The sequence below is a fragment of the Dasypus novemcinctus genome, chromosome 21 (assembly GCF_030445035.2).
Source record: "Dasypus novemcinctus isolate mDasNov1 chromosome 21, mDasNov1.1.hap2, whole genome shotgun sequence".
NCBI lineage: Eukaryota > Metazoa > Chordata > Mammalia > Cingulata > Dasypodidae > Dasypus > Dasypus novemcinctus.
The window spans coordinates 62,227,832-62,246,315 of record NC_080693.1 but is presented as its reverse complement, the minus strand read 5'-3'; the positions used below and the strand labels follow the sequence as shown (position 1 = coordinate 62,246,315).

Sequence of the window (18,484 nt, the reverse complement as noted above, 5' to 3'; positions counted from 1 at the left end):
GTGCCCAAGTTCTTTGAATCACCTTCTTGCTGGTCTCCGCCAGTCAGATCCAAGGCCTGGATTGGAGGACCTCCCCTTGTCCCACTAGGAATGGCTACTCTAGGCTTAGGGCTCCATCACTGGCATCTCCATCATCTAAAGCAGCAGTTATCCAGTGTGGTGCAAATTCTGTTACCACAAAGTCTAAGGGCGGGACTCAAAAACCTGTGCTTTAATCAACCCAGGAGATTCCCACCAGCACGGAGGTTGGAAAACCTCCTAAATACCTGGCCCACATTCAGAGGGGCTTCTTGGTGGTCACAATAGCGGTTGGGGGGGGGAAGGGACTGGCTTGAGTTCTTCTGGTACATAACGGGCTGAAGGCAGGGATGCAGAACAATTCTGCAGAGAAAATTACCCCACCCAAAATGCCAGTAGTAGTTCTATTGGTAAACAGCTCAGGAGATCATACTTTACTCAGAAGGCAGCCAGCCCTCTATCAGGGAAGTGGATGTGGCTCGACAGATAGAGCGCCTGCCTACTATATAGGAGGTCCAAGGATTCCATACCCAGGGCCTCCTGGCTTGTTTGGTGAGCTGGCCCATGCAGGGATGCCCCCGTGTAAAGGTCCCCCTGCGCAAGGAGAGCCGCCCTGCGCCAAACTGCAGCCCGCCCAGGAGCGGCACCATACACACAGAGATCTGACGCAGCAAGATGACACAACATAAACTGACACAGATCTCCAGTGCCGCCTGATGAAAATACAAGCGGACACAGAAAAAAAACACAGCAAATGGACAGAGAGAGCAGACTATGGGGGTGGGGGGGATAAATAAATCAATCTTAAAAAAAAAAAAAAAAAAAAGACTATCAGGCTGAGGACAGAGGTAATCCAGGTCTCATCAAGGCAAATTTAACTTTTATTTTACCTTTTCCCAGAGCCCCTCATCTATCACCCAGTGCCCAGTGTCTCATTCCACGAATGTACCTCTTTTCCCAGTCTAATACGTGCAGCAGTCAGACACAGAGATTTTTGCATTTTTAATGACTTAAACAAAATATATCTAAAACCGCAGCTTCTGGAAGAACCACTTGTTTTTGCCTGTCTTGTACCTAGAGGGGAAAAAAAAGACACCAATGAGAGGGACAATTTAGAATGCGAAGTGAAACAGAATTCCCTTCAAAGTGAAACTATACCCCAATGTCCACCAAAGTCTACTTACCTCTCCTCGAACTTGACTTTGGCCTCACGCCGGGCCTTGCGTTTAAGAGCAGGGTCTCTGAAAACATCCTTGTTAACAACGGTCTTGTCCAAGGGGATATCCACAGAGTACCTGGGAGTGATGGCCAGAAGAGAAATGACAGAGAGGAAGATCAGTCCACACACTGCCAGGACCTTCAGATAGCCTTTTTTAAAAAAAAGATTTATTTATTTATTTCTTCCCCCTTCTCCCCCTGCTCCGGTTGTCTGTTCTGTGTGCCTATTTGCTGCATGTTCTTTGTCTGCTTCTGTTGTTGTCAGTGGCACGGGAATCTGTGTTTCTTTTTGTTGCATCATCTTGCTGTGTCAGCTCTCTGTGTGTGTGGCACAATTCCTGGGCAGGCTGCACTTTGTTTCACTCTGGGCGGCTCTCCTTATGGGGCGCACTCCTTGTGCGTGGGCCAGCTCCACACGGGTCAAGGAGGCCCGGGGTTTGAACCGCGGACCTCCCATGTGGTAGACGAACGCCCTAACCACTGGGCCAAGTCCGCTTCACCAGATAGCCTCTTAGTCGTCCTGGGATGTTTGGGTACCAGGGGCTGGGCTTATATCATGAAGACATTCTTTGGAAAGTCCAAATTTTAATAGATTTCTTTACATGGATTCAAGTCAATGAAGTTTCACTTTTCATTCTTAATTTTCCTAAAACTTCTGTTTTTCTAAGCCAAAAACCATCACTTTTTATTACTTTCACCACGGCAGTTCTATCTGGAGCCATTTTATTTAGTGTTGCTCAAATTCTGCCTATGCAAAGCCACCTGGAATCTCACTATGAAAATGCAGAAGCCTGGCAGTTAGCACCTGCTACTACAGCCCTGGTAGCCAATTTTAATTACCACCCAGGACTCTCCCAAAGTCTCATACTTCTGTATAGCCCTTGTTCCAAGATAATTTAAGTACTGCAGACTCTAATAAGGGCCTGCTTTCATTCATTCACCAACCATTTTTGAAAGCCTCTAGTAACTGTACTTGAGGGTGGAACATGGAAGGATAGACCTGACCTATGCCTGTGTGTAGTTATTGTAGAGAGAAACAAACAAAACAATCTTCACCCAATGCCTAAAGAATTTATAGGGGAGGGGGAGAAGAGCAAGCTTGAAAGATTTTTTAAAATAGTGCCAGGCCAAGTCAGAGAAGTCTTCACAGAAAGACTAATCTAGGGCTTCCTGGGGAATACAGCTCCAAGGTGGATGAGGAGGCAAGATGGAGACTCTCATGTTTGGGGTCATGAGAAGTCTTGGTAATGGATGGTGGTGACAGCAGCACAAGACTGTCAGTGTAATCAACACCACTAACATATACAGTTAAAAATGGTTACAATTGGAAATTTTCTTATACGGTACTAAAATTTTAAAAAATAATAAAAGACTAAGAACCACGGCTACCTTATAAGTTAAAGAGTGACAAGCCTTTTCCATCACTGAAAGGGTACAAGTGGTTATTTCCAGATTCAGCAAAGCAGAAAGGGAGAAAAGAAGTCTAAAAATCACTTTCATTCCCATTCCTGAAACGCTCACCTTGTGGGCATGAGGTGATTGTAGTTATAAACTTTCACGAAAGACTTGATCTTTGACCTCCTGGCGATTTTCTTCTTGCCCATGGCAGCTGTCACTTTGCGGGGGTAGCGGTCAATTCCAGCCACCAAAGCATGGCTATAGGGGCGGTCCGAGGTGCCATCATCAATGTTCTAAATTAGAAATAATTACATTTAGTATTAACCAAGGGCTTATGTAGGCCCTGTGCTAGATGTAGGGCATGTAAAAAGAAGACTACTCCCTCCCCTGGGTCTCTTGAGACCCTACTCTGTAAGCCGAGAATAACCATACAATACAAGGCAGACCATATTAAGTGCTATGCTAAATAGAAGGGCAGTATTCATTACTATCAAGAAGGTATCTGGAAAGGCTTTTGGGAGGTAAGAGATTTAAAAAAAATAAGTTAACATTTATAGTACTCACAATGTGCCAGGGAAAAGCTATTAATTTCTTCCATGGTTATACTGCTGTAAAGGGTAGAGGTAGGCCGACAGCCTACCCCGCACCTCTCACCCTTGGGAAAATCAGCCTCAGGTAGATAGAGGGGAGGGCAAGGGAACCAGGAGTGCCTGGATGTCCCAACAGCAGTAAAAAGCTGCTGTTGGAGTCTAGGGATACCCCGCAAAAGGCTACAAAATGTTGATACAGGCTAACAGTGACGGGCTAGAATATGCCAAGCTAAGTGCCCATTTTAACTGGAAGCAGTCTCGTCTTCTTACAGAATCCTAGCTGCAGCACTTAGGACCCACGTAAATTACAGAACATCTAACCTCAGCAGTACAAAGAACTCCCTAATGGTTGCTGGAAAGACTAAATAAGACACAGCCTGTAATGCAGTGCCAGGCACCTAGCAAAAGTTCAATAAATGCTGGCCATTGTTATTATTTATTTAGGGTTTCTTTAGCGAAGACTGTTTTATATGTAAGGTGCACAATTCCACCCAGTTTGTATTTTATTTTGCATCTTCAGCTCACAAAAGCTCCCATGCACTCACCCCCCAACCCACCATGCTGCTAGCCCCCGAACTAAGTCTTAAGTCCCAAGCCTGCTGGCCCTCGGACGGGTTCCCGGGACGCTGGGACGCAGAGGCCCGCAAGGCTGGTACCTTCACGATGACGGCTTTGCGTCCGGAGTAGCGCCCGGCCAGCACCAGCACCACTTTCCCGGGTTTCATAAACTTGCCCATTTCTGCGGAGAATAAGAGAAGAGATAATTCAGAAATGCGAATGGCCAAAGACCCTCTGAGCCGACTACTGCGCGCAAACTAAGGCCGTGGGTGCGGTCTTTCAGACTACGCTCACTGCCGCCCGCGGGCCTCCTCGCAGGACTGGATACGCTACGAAGCAGCCAAAAGCCCAGGAATGCAACGCAGCCGGTAGCACCCGGCAACTTCACTCTCAAGCCGCGGATGGCGACAGATTGGAAGCCCCTTCCCAGGCCTCTACTCACCGGTAGCAACCACCGGACCCTACAGCAGAAGGAAAGAAAGGCACTTCCGCTGACCTTTCACCCCGGGGAGGGGTGACCTCATGTCCGGCCCCGCCCCTCAGGGTTCGCCGTGCTATTTGCGTAGCGTTCAGAATCTGCGTTGGGGACGGAAATTCTTGAGGAGGAACCAAGGCCTGGCAGCGCAGTTATTTGAATCAAACTTTATTAGCAGCTCCCGCAATAGACAACGACAGACGTGTTTTGCTTAGCGTACTCGCGGAAGAACAAGCGCGCGGTCTTTTGACTCAGCCGTTCAGACGCTCTCTTGGTTGTAGTTCACTTCTCTTGCGCTAGGAGGCGGAGTTGGTCTCCACTCCTCCCTTTTTTACCTTAGAAGATGCAGGAAATAAAATGGGTCATTTATTGGTGCCTACCGTGTGCACTCTTAGGGATAAAGAGGGAAAAACAAAGATCAATCGAAAAAGGGTAGTTTCCCCAAACATCTAGGGATGTCATAACATTACTAGCTAAGTGTTGTGGGAAACTGGCTTAACCTGTTTCTTATTGTAAATATTTCACCTGTTCTGTTGTAGATGTTGCAGTTGTTAGATGTTGCAGTTGTTCCCTGTTATTGTAAATGATGTTGCAGTTCTAATAGCAAATAGCTGCTTGGTAGTTTCCAATAAATACGAGGTGGAAACTAGGGTCAAGGCTCTCAGTTCCAGAAGCTGTGAGTCCCCTAGTCCCATCTTTATCTCCTCACTTGTGTGTGTCTCTCTCTGTCCCTTAATTTTGTAAAGTTCTGCATTGCCTTCCCTTTGAGCCAACCTATTGTGAGCTGATTGCTGCAGCTAAGAAAATGAGGGAGGTGAAGTATTATATGGTGTTAACAGGAGTTACTTACCTGGTGCCAGGCAGTCTATTTACATATATTATCTCGTTTGATCCTCACACAATACTAGGAGACAGGTTATTATGTCCATTCTACAGTTGAAGAAACTGAAGTTTGGGGAGATTAAATAACCATAGCTAGTAAGTAGCGGAGCTGGGACCCAGACTCAAGCAGACAGACTCCTGAGCCCATGCTTTTTACCATGTCATTATACTGAGCACCTATTTTGCCGGGCAACATGCTAGGCTCTTTATTTTTTAAATTTTTCCTGTTTTTGTATCGGCTTTTTATATGTCAACAGCCTGCTTAATTCTCACAGCTCTGCATCTTGGGTATTTTGCTCCCATTTGGACATGAGGAAATGGAGATTAGAAAGGATAAATTACTTATCTGGGATTGAACCTGATGAGTGGTATAGATGTGATTCAGATCTAGATCTGGAAACCAGGTCTAGTTGGCTTTCAAATTAAATCATTTCCCATCTCTTAGTGGGAGAGTTTTTAGATGGTACTGAAGGTATCTGGAGTTCAAGAGAAGGAGAATCCTTCCCACAGTTTTTATTCAAAGAGCATTGAGGAACCTATAGCATGGGTCTTGGGGCAAGATTTGGGAATCAGGATAAAGAATTTGATTTTCATCACTTCCCAAGGCTCTCCACAACTTCTCGAGGCTCTCCAAGGACCAATATCCCCAGCAGCCCTGAGGACCCCATTCCAATGGTTTACCACCCAAGTTATGTAGTTGTATTCTTATATCCAATTAAAATATTTTCTGCTTTAATTTGGAACATGAAATTTTAGAATTGGAAGGGACCTCAGAGAGACAAGAGGACAGCTCTAGAGCAGCAAAGACAGTTCGTGACACTGGGCAAGGTCTTCTCATTCCCAACCTGGTGCTCTTCTCACTACACCATACTGCCCAATCCATTTCCACCTCCGTAGTCTTCTCCCAGCCTCCTCTGCTTCTGTGTCTTTTTTTTTGTCTTTTCACTTTAGAAAATAGGGACCAAACCTTGAAACTTTGCAATTGCCTTGGAACCTTTTCACATACCAAACTTCAAGTCAAATTCTGTGAATTTTGCCTTATGACTTTTTAAAAAAGATTTATTTTATTTCTCCTCCCCCCTCAGTATTTGTGCTCCCTGTCTGCTGTTTGTTCACTGCATGCTCTCTGTGTCCGCTTGTCTTTTAGGAGGCATTGAGAAGTGAACCCAGGACTTCCCATGTGGGAGGTAGGGGCACAATTGCTTGAGCCATCAGTATTCCCTGCTCATTGTGTTATCTCACTGTCTTGCTCATTTTCTTTAGGAGGCATGGGGAACCAAACCTGGGACCTCCTATGTGGTAGGTGAGTACCCAACTGCTTGAGCCACACTCGCTTCCCACCTTATGACTTTTAAATCTACCCTTTATTTTTTTTATTCCTTCCCACCTTCTCCATGACCTCCTGTCCTGTTCTTTCTCTTCTCCAATCCCTCCTCAAGTTAATCACAGTTGCCTGGAATGCTTGTTAAAGATGCGTCTCCATGTCAAGAGATTCTGATTCAGGTATGGAGTGGAGTCACATGATCTACAGATCTTCTGAGAAACTGCTCTAAATTTTTTTTTTTTTAGGTACCAAGAGCCAGGGATTGAACCTGGTGCTTTGTATGTGGGAAGCAGGCACTCAACCGTTTGAGCCACATTTGCTCCTCTAAACTTAAGTCCACCACTTATCTGCTTAAAATCTTTTATTGGCTTTCTTGTTTCCAAAGTTTGAACTCTAACGCCCACCTATCTTCCCTTCAGTTAAGTTCCTATGAATCCTCCTCACCCTTAACACACCCCTTTGGCTCCAACCAGTCAAACCTCTTCTGAGCCCTGGGTCTTTAGTCAGGCTGGTCCAAATGACTTTGTTCTTCCTCCCCTCCAGGTAGCCAGGGGAAATCCTATCCAAATTCTACCCATCCTTCAAGGCTGTTCTTAAATTCTTCTAGGCATAATTAATCACTCCCTTCTTAGTGCTTCCTCAGCAATCTGTACTTTTTTTTTTTTGCATATTTTTTAAATTTTTTGAACTTATCTTTATTATAGAACATATATTTGTTGGTTTTGGTAAGTGGTTCTCAAATTGTGATTCCCAGACAAGCAAGATCAGCATCACCTGGAAACTTGTTAAAAACACAAATTCTCAGACCCTATCCCAGACCTGCTGAATCAGAAACTCTGGGGGATGGGATCCAGCAATCTGAGTTTTAAAAAGTTGCCAGCATCTCCAACTCGTTTGACTGTCTCCTTCCCTAAACTGCATGCTCCTCAAGAGCAGCAAGTGGGAAGCGGACTTGGCCCAGTGGTTAGGGCGTCCGTCTACCACATGGGAGGTCTGTGCTTCGAACCCCGGCCCTCCTTGACCCGTGTGGAGCTGGCCCATGCGCGGTGCTGATGCGCACAAGGAGTGCCGTGCCACGTAGGGGTGTCCCCTGCATAGGGGAGCCCCATGCACAAGGAGTGTGCCCTGTAAGGAGAGCCGCCCAGCGTGGAAGGAAGTGCAGCCTGCCTAAGAATGGTGCCGCCCACATGGAGAGCTGACACAAGATGACGCAACAAAAAGAAACACAGATTCCCGTGCCGCTGACTACAACAGAAGGGGACAAAGATGACGGCGCAGCAAATAGACAGAGAGAACAGACAACCGGGGCGGGGAGAGAAATAAATCTTAAAAAAAAAAAAAAAGAGCAGGAAGTATGTTTGAATCATTTCTGTCCTCAGTATCTAGCCTGGTCCCATCTGTTGATTGGCACTCAGTTAAGTGTGGACTGAATGAATACAGAGCACCTTGGAAATCCTTAAAAGTGCTTTGCAAATCATGCAGGTACTAGAGCAGTACACTTTTGCTTTGTTTTCCCAATGATCCTGCACTTTCTTTGAATACAAATGCATGGGTCTTTTTCATTACATTCTTGTTGAGACTTACAGACTCGACTGTCTGTCCTCTCTTGTCCTCTCTGCCTCACCCCAAGTCAAGGGTAGGGCACTGTTTTCAGTTCTGATGCAGATGATATCAAAGACCAGCAGATATTTATGACTGTGATGTCAGCTGGGTCATTCTCGGTCTACACACACCTTTTGGCTTCACAAAGAACTGGGCAAAGCAATGACCACCTGCCAATCTCCTTGAAGCCTACTCCTTTGGCATCTAAAATTTCCAGCAAGGATGTGAAAAACGCCTTTTTTCCCCAAAAGAGATGGTGGAGTGAGGGGGTGGGGAGGAGAGTGATCTAGAAAGATCTAGAAAACCATGATATGATGAGGCAGTATGATAGGCTTTGGAGCCTGGCAATTTGAGCCCAAATCCCACCTCTTCTATCATGTAAACCTGGACAAAATATTTAATCTCTATGGTTCAGTTTCTTCAGCTGTAAAAGAGGGATGATAATGCCTTACAAGTAGTGAGGATTAAATTATGACACCCCTCACCCCAAATGCTTCTCTGATGCTAGTACAGTCTTTTTAAGATTTTTTTCTCCCCTTCCCCGCCCCCCCCATTGTCTACTCTCTCTGTCCATTCACTGTGTGTTCTTCTGTGTTCGCTTGTATTCTTGTCAGTGGCACTGGGAATCCGTGTCTCTTTTTCTTGCATCATTTTGCTGCATCACTCTCCGTGTGTGCGGCCCCACTCCTGGGCAGGTTGCACTTTTTTCGAGTGGAGTGGTTCTCCTTATGGGGTGCACTCCTTGCGCATGGGGCTCCCCTATGCAGGGGACACCCCTGCGTGGCAAGGCACTCCTTGCACGCATCAGCAGGCCCTGGGTTTGAACCTTTAACCTACCATGTGGTAGGCGGATGCTCTATCCATTGAGCCAAATCTGCTTCCCAGTACAAAGTCTTAATACAACTTTTTTTTTTTTTTGGACCAAAAAGAACACTGGAATGGTACTGGGGCTATGCCATATATCTATCTCAGCTATCTCCATTCTAAATGATTTTCAGACAATTGGATACAATAGTGCCAGTTCCCAAAGTACTATATGTGGCAAGATCTGCTGTAGGGATGGGACAGCAGGCCTGGGTGAGAGCGGGTGATAATGCTAAGGGCTTTTTAGTAAAACAATGTTCAGAAAAAAGGAAGACCAAAACTGAGCTAATGCAGAGTGGATGGCAGAGGAGCAGGAAGGCCAAGGGCAAGGCAGCACTCAAGGGATCAGGTGGGCTCATAATGCCAGGACAGACTTATGAACCAAAGCCGAGGGTCTCTAGCATCTTTGCAGAGAATTACAGAAAATACTATGAATTTATTAGTAACCACGGATGTATCTTTTTTCACATTTTACACTTATTCTGTTTCACAGAGAATGTGGACTAATACCAAATATCAATAATGCATCTTAAATAACATGCTGTTGAAAAATAATTAAGCTAAAATGCACTACATAATAGTGCAGACAGAAAGTGCAGGTAGCAATTTAATACATGAAAACAACGCTGAATCAGTGGTGTTTGGAGCCCATTTGGTTTCCAGAAAATACATTATTTTCCCATTTTTTTGTCGTTAGTCCTGGAGCAGTACCCACCACAAGCAGATGGACAAGAACTACAAAAGCAAAAAATACTGAAGACCAAAAAGGACCACCCTAGAGTCAGTTTACAGTGAAACTGTCAGCCCCCCTGACTCTAAACAGTGATCTGCTGTAGTACCTATTCCCACTGTGGGAATGTGCTGGAAGCCAGCCAACTCGACTTGTGAACAAACCCTGTGCCGTCATCTGACCTCCATCAGCTAGCCTCCCAAACAAGTGGCCTGGGTGAGTCACAACTCAGAGGAGTTGCTGTTGGTTATCAATGTGGATTCCAATTCACACTCCACTTGGGTGGCAAGGAGTCTCTCAAGTAGGTCTCTAATACATTTACTTCTGGAAAGACAGTGTCAGTCTTGTTGGAAGGTGCATAGAAGAACGCTTTCTTGCCAGAGGATGTATTACCAGACACTGGTTCTCATTCCTCTTAACTCAGCTTCCAGACAACAAAAAGACCACTGTCTGTGCTGTGAGAAGAGGAAGACCTTGCCAGAAACAGATTTCAGTTCCTATCACTACTAGAAAAAGGGCACATATTAGAATCAACTTATGGTTAACTCCCTAGAAATATTCTCATATTCCCATTCCTAGTGTTAGAGGCAGCAATGGATCAGGAAGAAAAGAGGGGTATTTACAGAAGGAATTTCAACTCTGGCCCAGGACTCTCAAACCTGCTTCAAGTGAAGAAAAAATGGCCCCAAAGTGGCCTAACAGGAGCCTCAAGCTGAATGTTTTCTGGGAACAACTCACTCATGTTGTTGCTCACTGCCATAAACTGAACAGTTAGAGCAACCCAAGTTTTCTAAAATCCAGACAGGTATGATGGGTTAGTGGATTAACTGTGTGCCATGACCAAATTCTTTTATATAGGCTCTACATATGTGTCCATGTGTATACTGTGGTCACCTACCAGGGCAGAAGCTTTTTTTTTTTAGGGGGTACCAGGGACTGAACCCAGGACCTTGAACATGGGAAGCAGATGCTCAATCATTTGAGCTACATCTGCCACCCCAGGGCAGAAGGTTTTTAACAAGTGAGTCTCTAGCATATCTCTCTGATATGCTATATCTCTCTGGCCACCAAAGGGAACATTTCTTTAACCCCTTCCCTCTTCCAATTCCTTGTGCCCATCCTAGAAGACTAACATATCTAACCCTACTGAGAAAGGTGCTGGTCTTGGGCCAGAGCATTCTCATCAAAAGGCATCTTTGATGTTCTTGAGCTGGCGCACAGCCAGGTCTACAGGGAGGCTGAACTTGAGGCTGCTGAGACGACTGAGCAGATTGAGGGCGCTCTCAAAGCCTGTGTGTGCCATGTAGCTCCAGGGCTGGTAGTGGGGCTCGATGAGCGACCCTGACTTGCAGATGAGGTTCACCCAGGACACCAGACGCTGCTCATTCAGGGCCATGCACACCAAGGCCTTCAACTCTGAGTCGGCGCTGCGCTTGAAAGGGTCGTGCTCTGTCAACACCATGTGGATGGCTGTCAGTAGGCTCTGTTTGGGAGTCACAACAGTGCCTCCCATCACAGGCAGGGCGAAGGACTGGGAGAGTTTTCGGGCTGGGGATTCCACAAAAGCGCGGCCGTTCTTGGTGTGATAGTACTTCACAAAGAGCTCCCAGGGATGCATGGCCTCGGGGGCTGGGGAGAAGGCTGGCAGCAAACAAGCAATGGGGGCCATGACGAGGCTCATTCCTGGTGAGGAGGCATACAGCCCATGGGCCAGCAGGTCCCTCACGGCCACAGTCAGCTCCTTCCGCACAGCAGTGGTCAGCTCGTCCTGGCCTCCCAGAGAGAGGTTCTGGAGGCTGGCAGAGGTGACGACATGGTCATGTGGCTGGTGCCTCAAGGCCAGCTGCTTCACTTTATCTACTGATACCTCCAGCCTCTTCAGTAAGGGAGAATAGTCCCTGTCAGCCTGGCCCCTCTGCCATAGGGTTTGAGGGATCTGGCCGGTGGCACAACCAAACTGGCTAACAGCAAAGATCTGGAGCACTGCCAGGGCGCGCCGCATCAGGTGTAGCCCTGTCTCCCGAACTCTCTTCACATCTTCTGGCTTTGCTGTTTAAAACAAGACCATCACTTATCAGAGAGAGGTCATAAGGGCACAGAGGCACATCCAACAAATCACAAGCTGATATCAAGTCTTGCTTCTGAGCCACAGTATGGAACCCACATGCAGCCAAGAACCATGTAGGGTATTGTTAGACTTACTTTTTCTGTTGTTAATAACAGCTTTATTGAGATATAATTCACATACCATACAAATCACCCATTTGGTATAGAATTCATCACCACAATCAATTTTAGGACATTTTCATCACTCCTCCTTTCTCTCCAAACCCCTCCACCCCTGCTGTAGGCAACCACTAATCTACTTTCTGTCTCTATGGCTTTGCCTCTTCTGGAAGCTGTACTTACTCTTGCTGTTTCCTGGAGGCAGTCTGCTAGTGGAGCCATTTCCTGTCTTCCCACCAGACTTGCACTCACAGTGTCCACCACCTGTCTGCAAGGGGCTTCCTACTTCATCTGTAATCAGGAATTACAAAGAGGAAACATTTTACTAGTCCTTTTATGGAAGATTTTTAAAAAGTTAAAATGTTAATTTAATTAAATACAGGTGAGAGCCAATTAGAAAACAGATGCCTGCTAATTAGTGCCATCTGGGATGGAAGATTTTTAAAGGAAAAATAGGCAGCGGACTTGGCCCAGTGGTTAGGGCGTCCGTCTACCACATGGGAGGTCTGCGGTTCAAACCCTGGGCCTCCTTGACCGGTGTGGAGCTGGCCCACATACAGCGCTAATGAGCACAAGGAGTGCCCTGCCACGCAGGAGTGTCCCCCCCGGAGGGGAGCCCCACGCGCAAGGAGTGCGCCCTGTAAGGAGAGCCGCCCAGGGCGAAAGTAAGTACAGCCTGCCCAGGAATGGCGCCGCACACACGGAGAGGTGACACAGCATGATGATGCAACAAAAAGAAACACAGATTCCTGTGCTGCGGACAACAACAGAAGCAGACAAAGAAGACGCAGCAAATAGACACGGCGAACAGACACCCGGGGTGGGGGTGGGGAGAAAGGGGAGAGAAATAAGTAAATAAATAAATCTTAAAAAAAAAAAAGGAAAAATAATAGTTACTTGGGCCTACCACATGACAAGAATTTTACAAATATTACCTTATTTGATTGTGTAAAACAGTAACTGGAATATAGTAGCTGGCTCAATAAATATTTCTTGAATGAATTCAGAATGAATCATTATTATACAGATAAGGAGAGAATGAGAATAAAGAAAATAACCTGCCCAAAGACAGAGCTGGGATTTTAACTTGTTCTAAAACACATTTTTCCACTCCCCTTACTAAGTGATCAAACTTATTAAATCAAGAACTGGCACCTTCAGCACCCAGAATAAATATAGTTATTATGACATCTGTCCACCCTTCTCTTCTCACCCCTTCCTCTGACCTTGGATGAAGTTGATGAACATCTCAAGGTCTCGAATCTGAGTTTTCAGCTGTTCAACTAACTGTTCTTTCAGTCGAGCTGGATTGACGATCTGAGCCACAGCGGCATCCACACGCTGACGAAGCTCTTCAGTAGACAGTGAACTTATGTCTTCGTTCAGGTTCATGTCCAGTTTCTTTAGTAACTCATCTATGATCACCTATCAAGACCAAAAGCAATGAGCACATCTAGCATTTTTCAGGGAGAGGGTTAGGAAGAAGGAAAAGAATCTTAACTACTTAGACTTTCTACCCTTAAATGGAAATCAAAGACATACAGAACTCCCAAATTTGTGGCAAAAACTGATGCAACTGCTGATCAGACTGAGGTGTTAGAACCTTTACTTCTCTTACAGTAACAAAAGAACTCTTGGTTTCTCTCTGGCAGAAACAGCGCCTCTCACCCATAGCAAATTTTCTACCAAGCCAGTAAATTTTCACTGAGAGGAATAACAGTGTGAATAATCCAAAGTGAGGCTACAAGACAATAAATACTGATATTTCCTAGTTTCTAGTTTTCCCTTATCCTTTTTTACCTCATTCTAGGCACCTAATGAAAAAACCTCTATATAACATGAAGGCACATTACAGCCAAAAAAATATATATATATATATCCTGGTGACATTATTAAGATCATTCTGAATTCTAAATAATCTAACTCTAGACCAGTAAAAAACCCAGCCATATCACAGGTATAGACATAACACATTGGGGAAACTGTAGCTGTCTTGCTTAAGTAAATACAGTATTAAAGTCAGTCTTGGGGAGCAGATGTAGCTCAGTGGTTGAGCCCTGCTTTCCATGTACGAGATCCTGGGTTCAATCTGTGGTACCTCCTGAAAAAAAAAAGCCAGTCAGATTCCTTCAGTATTAACTGGTGGTGGGTGGCAGAAAAAAGCTAGTCTACGTTGTACGATGGGCCCAAATACGAGTGTTTTAATTACCAAATGAAAGAAATGACTATTGTTGTCATCATATTACTACTACTACTACATTATTGACTGAAAAGGAAGGGCTCAATCATCATTTTGCATAGCTTTAAAATGTGTGTTTTCCATGTGTGAATAAAGAATGGTCATGTAATAGTAAAATTTCCCTCTCACTTGGGCCAGCTCAGGGAGGCCAAGGGAGAATGAGCTGGTAGAGGACGTCCTGTGAATGCAGAAGGGACAAGTTAACCTTGGGCAACGGTGGAGGCGCCTCTGAGGTCTGCTCACCCTTTGTCTTTCCAAGACCACGGACTGTGGCAGGGAGTCATAACTGCCCTCTTGATAGGCAAAGGTTTCCAGGTCATCTAGCTGGGTCTTGAGCTGCAGTATCAGTTCCTTCTGCTTCTCCCTTTGGGTTTCCAGACGTTCCCGTTTCTCCTGCTCACTCTAAGACAACAAAATACTTAGGACTATTTCACATGAAAAGGAAACTCAGGGCACATTAAGAATCCTCTGAAGCCAGTAAGGCCAGTAAAATACAAAATGTTTTCAAGTAAGTAAGAAATATGAAATACAGAATTCATAAGGTTCAAAAACAAGAATAATGACTTCATTCAGGGCAATTTATTAAATGTGTGTTTTAAGAAAACATCTGTCCCTCACTGGAAGTAGGATAGTAATACAACAGGGCCTTTTGTTCAGACTGCTTTTTTTTTCCCCCAAAGGTCTAGTTAGGGTTGAGACAACTCATCATAGCCAAGACGCACTGCCAGGAATTAAACATGCCATCCTTCACAGCCAATGATCACAGCAGAAATCCTGGATACTTTGTGCAGCCAAATTTTGCAAGAGAATCTGGAGTAAGGGTGTAGAGAAAGGCTTTATAACTCATAACCAGTATTCTTCTAAGGTTCAAAGCCCCTCTATGTATTATAAGCTACTTTAGGCAAACCAAAGAATCAACACAGATGCCTCCGGCAGTGATAAAAACCCAGAAGCCAAGCAATAGGTGTGGAAGAATAGCAATGTTTTTGTTTTGTTTGTTTTTTTAAAAAAGCCTGGTAGATTTCTCTGATCAAGGACTCCTTTCTCATTTTCTCATTGTTGGCTACCAGGTAGTTTCTCCATTTGTATTATTAAAAACCTGTTTTCCTTGCTTTTCTTGAGTATCAAAAACAAAACAAAGCAAAACCAGCAAATCATTTTTAAATCTAGGGCTACATTTTAAACTAGAAGTCTATGGGATATTAAATTTAGCCGTAAAAAGTACTTACCAAGCCCTCCAGAAGTAAGATATGAGAGAGAACAAGTGAAAAAGAACAAATTAACTTTGGCTCAAGTTACTTTAAAAACAATCCTCTTGCTTTTTTTTTCTCTCAACATGAAAATATGCCTTTTCTCAGGATATTCCCCTCTCCCATCCTTTAGAACTCTGCCCCTCCCCACGACTTAGTGAAGGCCAAGTTATCCTTTAAGAGAAGGCTTCCTTAGCCTCCTCAATCCAACCTAATCACTTTCTCCTCTGTATTTTGCACATACTTCTACTCTAGCTCATATCTCATTGTCGTTATTGTTTAGGGTTTAGTTTATGAACTCCTTCAGGGCAAGGGCCCGACTTAGGATCTGCAATGCCTACCACAGTGCCTGGCACAGAGTAAGCTCTCAATACACAATTGTTGAATGTTACTGAACTGAATTAGGAACAGAATGGCAAATTCTAAATAATAAACTCTGATCAGAGGAAATTGTCTAACCAGACCCAGAAGAATTTAGGGAAATTTTTTTTGTTTTTGTTTTCATTGTATCCTAATTTTATGAAGTCCAGGGAAAAAGAAACCAGTCTTAAACCCTGATTCTCTTTTCATGACTGTGTCTGCTGACTTCTGTCATTTGACATAGTAGCTACAGTATACTATGTGCTGGAATGTAGGCAAATAAGTTTAACAGGGAACAGGGAGCAAGGCAGAAAATAATAAAAATAATTTGCAGTATTAAGTGAGATAAGAGAAAAATACTGGTTAAAAACCACACTGGAACTGGTAAAAAGTAAGGTATTCAGTTCAAAGCTGTCCCTGATTGTATTAGTCAGCCAAAGGGGTGCTGATGCAAAATACCAGAAACTGGTTGGTTCTTATACAGGTTATTTATTTAGGATAGGAGCTTTCAGATAACAGGCCATAAGGCATAAGTTACTTCCCTCACCAAAGTCTATTTTCACTTATTGGAGTAAGATGGCTGCCGATGTCTACAAGGGTTCAGGCTTCCTGGGTTCCTTTGGCTCAGCTCCTCTGTTTCCTCCATAAGGTCAGCTGTAGACTATGAGGCTCTCTAGGCTTTGCCTCTCTCCACAGGGTCAGCTATAGACTATCAGGCCAACGGCTCTGTCTCTTTCCCTGGGGCTCCAGCTTAAGACTTCAGCATCAAGCTCCAACATCAAAACTCCAACATTAAGAACCCCCAACTCCATCCTTTGCCATGTCTTTTATCTGTGAGTCCCCACCCCTTGTGGGGACTCAACGCCCTAGGAACATGGCCCAATCAAAGCCCTAATCATAACTTAATCACACCCAGAACAGATTACAAACATAATCCAGTATCTATTTTTGGAATTCATAACCATATCAAACTGTTACGCCACTAGCTGTTCATGTGTAAATGTATGCACACAAGATTATAGCTGCTTACTAAGGTGGATGGAGCACTGTACCTTTTTTTTTTAATACACTGTTTCTGAATGAAAATAAACAACGGCAAAGAGAGAGTGCCACACCCAAGCAGAACTTTCTTGCTGCTCACTCCCAAGGAGGGCTGAGCCACTGTAATTCTTTCTATCCTTTCTATTCTTTAAAAATCTGGCAATTTGAGGTGGTGTACTTTGTGTACGGAGTTGTGAAAATGTGGAGAGAACGGTATGGAACAGTAAACATAGGAATGTATTGGAACCACTTCAGATTAAAATACACAACGCAATATCTGCTACTGATAAGTTTTCTTGGCTAAAACCAAATGAAGTGGGAAGAAAGCCACACTTGGGTTGCAACATGAAGAAGAAAAAGGTGGAGAAAAGGCAGCTTGTCTCTTCAACACCTTTAACAAACTAGCCACACCCGTGCACTTCCAGAGATTGAAAGCCTGTAAAGAACTGTCCCTTGTATGTTATACATAGAATCTCGTTACTTCTCAGTATTGGCTAATTGAATTCATCTTGTCACTGTTACCAGCCAGACCTCATTAAGAATAACTTGCTATCTACATTAGAAAATTCATGTAATCAGGAGTTGTGTTTCTTTAAAATACTAAGCAATCCTGCTGTTCACCAAAGCTCTCACCCAAACAGTAAATTCTAAAGATTTAAGATTCTCTCTAGATTCCAGGAAAGCACGGACAGGGAGCTGATCTAAATGTCTATGGATTCCAACCCACCTGCCCTTCACATTCCAGACCCCCACAGAACAGGCCAATTTCCCCAATCCTCAGAGTCGGTGTACTCTATCAGCAAACGTGTCCAGGACTTATGGACATTTGAGGCGAGGGCAAGGTGAGCGGGAGCAGCATTGCTTTGATTGCTCTGTTACTCTCTGGTTACTCCCTTCGCTCGCTGCTCCCCCGTCCCTCACGTCATCACATACCTGTATCTCTCCCTCCACACCTCAGTGTATATCTCTCACCATCAGGTTCCCATGCCTTACTCTTCTCGAGGGTCGGCATCTCACCATTTCTACCTCCGTCGGCATCGCCATCCATCTAATCATCCCCACCCCCCAGTATAATATCCCTCGGGCCTGGGCCCCATCAGCTCACCTGGTCCTTGCCCCACAACCGTGGCTGGTCTCCTGGCAGCCCGTCGCCCTCGTCGCTGACGGGGTCCTCGGGTCCCCCATAACCCAGGACGTGAGGGCAGCCGCGGAAGGCGAAGTCCTCGAGCTCGCGCAAGAGGCGCTGCTGCTCCGCGGGCGCCCCGCGCACCACCTGGCGCAGGCGGAACTGCACCTGCGCGAAGTGCGAGGACAGTGCAAGCAGCGCCGAGTCCAGCCTCCGCCGCTCGGCCCGCAGCCGCCGCAGCGTCCCGCCCGGCGAGTCGGGCGGGGAGGCCGGGGTCGCGCCGGGTTCCTCGGCTGCCGCCTCTTCCGAGAACGCAGCCACTCCAGGCCCGGCCTCCGCCACCGCCCCCACCGGGGCCCAGCGCACGGCCTCGCACGGCGGCAGCGAGTCCTCTTCCTCCTCCTCTTCGTCCTTCGCCTTTGGCCCAACGGTCGCCACCACCGTAACCGGCTCCGCAGCAGCTTTGACAGCCGCCATCTTTCCGGAAACGCCGCCAACGCACGTCAGCCGCACCCCCTGCTGCCATGGCAATGGCAAGCCGGCTGGGAAACGGGGAGGGCGGGTGGGCGGGACTTACGGGTCT

At 45.6% G+C, this 18,484-nt stretch overlaps 2 protein-coding genes across 2 annotated transcripts; both read right to left on the bottom strand.

Moving 5' to 3' along the window:
• Positions 1–1,007: 1,007 nt before the first annotated feature.
• On the bottom strand, positions 1,008–4,362 carry RPL27 (ribosomal protein L27). The gene is made up of 5 exons (XM_004484576.4): positions 4,225–4,362; positions 3,881–3,963; positions 2,758–2,927; positions 1,203–1,313; positions 1,008–1,092 (listed from the first exon to the last, which is right to left on the bottom strand). The coding sequence occupies exons 2-5, from the start codon at positions 3,959–3,961 to the stop codon at positions 1,044–1,046; spliced, it is 411 nt and encodes a 136-aa protein (XP_004484633.1). The 5' UTR covers positions 3,962–3,963; positions 4,225–4,362; the 3' UTR covers positions 1,008–1,043.
• Positions 4,363–9,345: 4,983 nt separating this feature from the next.
• On the bottom strand, positions 9,346–18,428 carry RUNDC1 (RUN domain containing 1). The gene is made up of 5 exons (XM_004484580.3): positions 17,881–18,428; positions 14,368–14,526; positions 13,112–13,310; positions 12,069–12,176; positions 9,346–11,708 (listed from the first exon to the last, which is right to left on the bottom strand). Exons 1-5 carry the CDS (start codon positions 18,376–18,378, stop codon positions 10,843–10,845), a joined length of 1,830 nt encoding a protein of 609 aa, XP_004484637.1. The 5' UTR covers positions 18,379–18,428; the 3' UTR covers positions 9,346–10,842.
• Positions 18,429–18,484: the final 56 nt, after the last annotated feature.